The 5,905-nt window shown below is 43.1% G+C and overlaps 1 protein-coding gene across 1 annotated transcript in view; it reads right to left on the reverse strand.

Annotated features, from left to right (window-relative positions):
* Positions 1 to 5,258, reverse strand: part of CARD11 (caspase recruitment domain family, member 11) — a 24,386-nt gene extending 19,128 nt beyond the window's left edge. The window contains exons 1-4 of the mRNA XM_010012047.1: positions 5,052 to 5,258; positions 4,331 to 4,468; positions 3,384 to 3,709; positions 1,918 to 2,097 (exon numbers count right to left, since the gene is read on the reverse strand). Coding sequence (XP_010010349.1) covers positions 1,918 to 2,097; positions 3,384 to 3,709; positions 4,331 to 4,468; positions 5,052 to 5,250 — 843 coding nt within the window. The 5' untranslated portion in view covers positions 5,251 to 5,258. The remainder of the gene's footprint in view (positions 1 to 1,917; positions 2,098 to 3,383; positions 3,710 to 4,330; positions 4,469 to 5,051) is intronic.
* Between the last annotated feature and the right edge of the window lie 647 nt (positions 5,259 to 5,905).

Raw genomic sequence — 5,905 nt, forward strand, 5'->3', positions numbered from 1 at the left:
AGTAACAAAGGCAGGAATGAGCAAGAAGAACAGAAAATGCACATGGTACGGCAATGGGAAAGCAGAAGAGATGGACATTGGTTCATGTTTTAAAATGGTGTCAGAAGAGATGAATAAAGGTTGTCTCTTGCTGTCAGAATAGTCTGATGAAGGAACTGTTTTATTGTGCTGGCTATAATATGATCCATTTTGAATGCAGCGACAATTCTTCACTCCAAGCCCTGCATTCAAAACTCTTCTCTATTAATCAGCTCCCACTGAGCACAAAAATCAGCCTTTACCAAAGAGCAGGGCCTAAGAAAACATTCAGGGGGATTCTGAGAGCACACATAGGCTTTGCAGGGCTATGCTCAGAGAATATTAAGCTGCTTGGAGCAGCTCGTACCACTGCTTCATCTTCTAGTGTCCTGCAGTATGTTTTCTTTCAGATTTAGTATTAACAAGATTACCAGAGCAGGTTGCAACAAATAAATTGCTTTCCAAAATTAACCATAAATGGAAGATAGAAAAGGCATCAAATGCAAGTAATATGCATGTTTGTTTTTAAAACACCAAGTTGGAGATTTCAGTGACATTTCGGTTACACAATATTTCTAAGTACACCCAAGTATTTCTAAACCAAACTGCCTTTGTTGATTTGTGCTTTCACTGAGGACAATTACATAGAACCATAGAATAGTTTGGGTTGGAAAGGTCCTTTCAAAGGTCACCTCGTCCAACCCCCCTGCAATGAGCAGGGACATCTTCAACTACAACTTCACCTTTGATCCTGGTTTTAGCTATTTCATGATTATTCCTCTGTTTCTTTAGGTGCTATAAGACCATTTCAATTAATTTAAAAGATTCCATGTGGACCAGAACTCCCAGAACCTTCTATACTACACCCTTTTTCAATCTTTGAATTGGATTTGTGTTAGGAATTGTTAGGCACTGCTAGAGGCTACAGCTACATCAGTCAATGCATTTGATTGATAATTTTTAAGTGTAACTTTGAAATGCCACAAACCTTTTCCAGGAAAGCACTGAGCACTCTTACATACTCCCAATATTTGGCTAAGCTCTTCACAGAGTTAACACAGTGCTAAATTTGCTGCATATCATCCTTTTTCCCTATCTGCACCAAAAAAGGTTAGTTAAGACCCCTATGCAGGTTACAGCAGGGTTGTACAAGGCATTCCAGTAACTAGTGACCACCAAAGTACATAAACCTTTATTACCCTCTGCTTTGTTAAGACATTTTAGCACAGATATGACAACAACCTAAACCTGGGTGCACAGAGCCACTGTCAGGCAATTTAACACAGTGACAGACCAGTACAAAGAACCACAGCAGGGCTAAAACAGGGAGTTGAATGCTCAGCAATTGAACAGCTGCCCTCTGCACCTTGAAAAAGCCACTCTCTCATGTACAGCTTGATTTACGAGATGACAACTTTGTTTTTTCAGTAGAACTCCTCATGTATGTACAAGGAGTACAATGGACAGCTGGGAGCTACACAACCAACCTGCTGTTTTTCCAGACTTTGCATTTATGCTTATTGCAGCTTTGCAGGTAGAGGTTTCACCCAATGCTTCCTAGCACTGTAACAAGAGTATGTGTGAGTTTGAGATGAGAAGAGACCATTGCCACTTCCTCTTGTCAATAGTCACCAGTTTCCCTCTTATATACTCAAATCCCTGTCCCTTACATAGGAGCTGTCACCACCTGCTTCTTCTCTTTCTCCTCCAGACTTGGCTCCTGAAGGGGAGCCAGCAAGACAGGAGAGGAGATGCAGGGTATGTGAGATAGTACAGAAAGAAAGCGTAGGGATGCCTGGGGGCAAACAGTGGTTGAAGCCTGCTGAATCAGTGTCTGGGTAAGCAGCAAGGGTATGCTGATGTGGCTGGTATTTTACACATAGCAATCTGCTTTTATACCTGAATGATGGACTGTAACTCCTGGATTTTAGTCTTCATCATCTCATTTTCCCGCTCCAGCTCCAAAACCTGTTCCTTTTTGGGTCGGTTTTCAATATCATTTTTGAGCTTCAAAGACTGGTTCCTCTCCAGCTTGCATTCCTCTTCCACCTTGTTCAAGCGATGCTTCAGCTGGTCAATCTACAGCAGCCAGAGAGCAGTGAAAAGGAGAGAGAGGAAAGGAAAGAAATCATTCCTAGCTCTGATATTTACTGCTCTGAAAACACTCTCACTTCCAGGTGAAAACATACTGTCATAGGTGGGGAAAATAGCTTAAAATGTGAATACTAACAGGGAGCAGCAGATAATTGGATGAATGTACATGGTGTTGAATATCCACAACTGAACTGTTGAACTCAAGCAGAAGCTTGCTGTTAGGTAGCTACAACTGATAAGGGCTGGTTGTAAATTTTTATAACATCTGGACTAAAAAAGAGTGGCACATCCTAAATCCTCCCATAAATAGAGATATGCAACAGATTAACACTTGGGAGGCTGACCACATGCTGTGCTTTTGCATAATAACTATTTGGATTGGGAAAACCAGGGGCTTTGAGTTCTGGATTGGAAAGAGGGGTTCCCAAAAAGAAAAAGTAACTTCAGACAGGGGACCTGGGAAGAAGGTGTTGATGATCATGAGTGGAGGAAAGATTTGAAAGTGGGGGAATATCCTGGAGGTCAGAGATGCACAGGATAAAGGCCAGGGATGCCCAGGGACCTTGGCCAATAATGGCTGCAGCTGGTGACCGTGAGCAGCTGCACAGCATGAACCAACATGACTTTCTGCCCAACCATCCCACACCAGCAGCCGTGTCCCCATGGGAAGGGATGCTGAGCCCAAGAGAAGGCAGCACTGAGGCTGTGAGTGGGGCAGTGAGCATCAACTGTGTGAAAAACAAAGTGGGGCAAAATGTCTGATATCATTGGTTCAAAAATAAACCCCAGTGTTCAGATCCACTGTGGGTAGTTGTTACTCCATCTCATCTGCAACACACACACACAAGCATGAATTTTATGGCACTTGAAGCATTTCTCTGTATTTCCTAACTGACCTCAAGCTGTTCCAACGCCCTATGTGAGCCTTTCTGAGTAAAACACCAGCAGCAGTAGTGCAAACCTGGATAACTGCCCCAAGATATTATTGAGCCTGAAAAGCTAAAATTATGTTTTTAGCAAACAATTATGTTTTTAAAATTTTGGGTTTACTTATGTTCTGTTAATCTATTCCAAGTACGTAAATTATCTGCCATCAATACACATTAATGCAGTTGGCATTTCTGTACAGCGATGCCTCTAATTATCTGGATAAGCAAAGCACATGAGAGCTCTACACCTTGCTGCTGTCAGAGAAGGTCTCATTTTGCTGGATGCCACCAGCATCCTCCACTGCTGCTCCTGATTAAAGCAGCCCAGAGCATTTCCCTCACCTCTAACTGGAGGTCTCGGCTCCTTATTACAGCCATGCTCTTCTCGTCACTCAGCTGGGCATATCTCATGGCCAGATTGTAGTTCTCATCTTTCACCTTGACCAGCTCATCATTGTAGTTGTTCCTCTCCTCCTTCATCTTGTTGTATCTCTCCTGGAAGGTCAGCAGCTCTATCTTGTTCAGTTTGAGCTGCTTTCGCTCATCCTCCAACTGGCGAGACTTGGCCAACAGTTCACAGCGCTGCACATCTTTTGTCTTCACTTGCTGCTGAAGCTTAATGATCTCATTCATTAGGAAGTGGGTAAGGCCTTCATGTCCCTCCTCCACTGAAAATGTTTGAACAGCTTTTCAGTGTCTAATAAAGTAACTTTAAGTAGGATTAGCAGAACTGTGTAAGAAAGAAATGCCCCAGAACATGTACAGAGGTGCAGAATATACACAAATACACACACATTTGTGTATCTAACTCACAACAGCACAAATATTACACAGCATACTATTAACAGAATTACAGTATACACACATACAGCTTGTCTGGATAGAATATGGAGCCTCTGCACTTGTCTTGTTTCAGCTGAGCTAACAGGGCTGTGGAAATAGCACAAACTTTGTCAAACAAATCTGTACAACTGCTATTACTCTGCATGCTTCAAATTTGCTACACATACATCTGTAGGTCACCAGTGTAATTTAGCCCGCTGTTCCAATGTTTCTTCTCTTGAGATTACTTGTAATGCCTAGCATTCAATTAGAAGCTCTTCATTCAGACAACTGAAATGCTCATTTCATTCTATATTACCTGTGGCTAGCACATTTTGCATTGAAGGGAACTGAAAAACTGAAGAAGGCTATTGCAAGATTAGTTTTTATTTCTTGTCTGCAAAATTAAACCCAGTCTTCAAGACATTGCCTGTTCAATAGGCTCATTTGGGGTTGATTCTACTCACCAACAATAGTGGAAAATCTCCGTGTAGGTTCTTTCCCTGTCACCAGTTTGTAGAGTTCAGGATAATAAAACTCTAGGCTCTCCAAGAAAACTACATAGCCCCTTTGGCCCTTGGTGTGGAGAATGTCGAGCAGTCGGCCTAAGCAGAGAGAGCAGAGGTGATGCAGCAGCATGATGAGCAGCATAGGTGAGTACCGTACCCCTGATGTCAGTTCTGCTTAAGGTTCATCTCAGCCACAGCAATGTGCTGTGAAAATGCAGGCTGATTAATTGAGTTCATCTGAACTCGTAAAGCAATGCCACTTATTCGTTATGCTTGTGCTGATTGTTATGCTCTAGGAGTGTGGGCAAATTGGTCTCTCAGTGCAGCCTTTCCCAGGCAGTGATGGAATTCCAGGGTAGCAGACCCTTAGTGACAAATCACGAGGCATGACAAGACAGCTGAAAACCCACTCTTGGAATGGCTGCTGCCTGTGCTGACACATTTGCCAAGGCTTTGATGGGAATGTGAACCCCGTGAGCTCCAGTCTGCACAGCACTGGAAGGAATCATTGTTATCGACATAGCAGCAGCAGATCTTCCCTCTTTACATTAAATCTCCTGTAAATGAGATAAAGGTTTTCCATTTGATAATCTGCAATTGGATACAGGCTCCCTCCGGACTTAGCAAAAGAATATTGTTCCGATCAGGATGCAGATGTAGCCATTCACAAAACAATTACCTGCTCGGTTAATTTTGGAAGGCAGCATAAGTGAGTTAAGCACCTCATCCTCATCTTGCTCGTCGATGACTTTGCACTGCCGCAAGTAGGGGGTCAGCTTGGCTGGATTGATGTAGCGGCTCAGCATATGCCGGTTGCATTCTACGTTCTCCCATAAAGCTTCCTCCTCATCTTTCAGTGTCTCCAGGCAGTCATCCATCTCTGGCTCTCCTCCTTAACAAGGGAAACAACTGGCAAATAAACATCAAGCAAGACAGCTTCTATCCTGTATCTTTTTTTTTTGGTGCTTCCATGTCACATAGGATGAGCTCAGAATCACTTCTGACCAATGCTGGATTTGCCTTGTATTGAAACTGTTTGAACTCAAGTGCAGCCTGTCCACAGCTCATCTGGAAAGTGACAGTTCAGAGAAGTGCTATCTTGAGTCTGTGAACTATTGCATATTGCTCTCTAGTGATGAATCTGTAGCTCAGCTAACTCCATGAAGGTCTCTAAAAGGCAGAGAATCCCTCTTCATAATAGAAGCACTGGCAAAGGACATGGTGCAGTGCAAGAAAGGGTATGAAAACGCAGAGCTCAGAGCAAAGACAAATACTTGCTGTAGGCAACTAAGGCTTCCATTCTCACCTCTGCTGTTCCTCTCAGCTGCACTGATCTGAACCTGGATTTTTACCTGCATATTTGTGATGAACTAACACATGTAAATGACTGCACCACATGAATAGTTAACTCGTAAGTAAGCACTTGCGTATCTCTGCCTTCTGCAACGTGTATGCATTGACCGACGCGTGGGTATGAATGCAAGTAACCTGTGAGTCTGGACCTTGCCTTTCTCTGCACGAGTAAGTATAAGC

This window comes from Nestor notabilis, unplaced genomic scaffold, assembly GCF_000696875.1.
Source record: "Nestor notabilis isolate BGI_N333 unplaced genomic scaffold, ASM69687v1 scaffold7583, whole genome shotgun sequence".
Taxonomy (NCBI): domain Eukaryota; kingdom Metazoa; phylum Chordata; class Aves; order Psittaciformes; family Psittacidae; genus Nestor; species Nestor notabilis.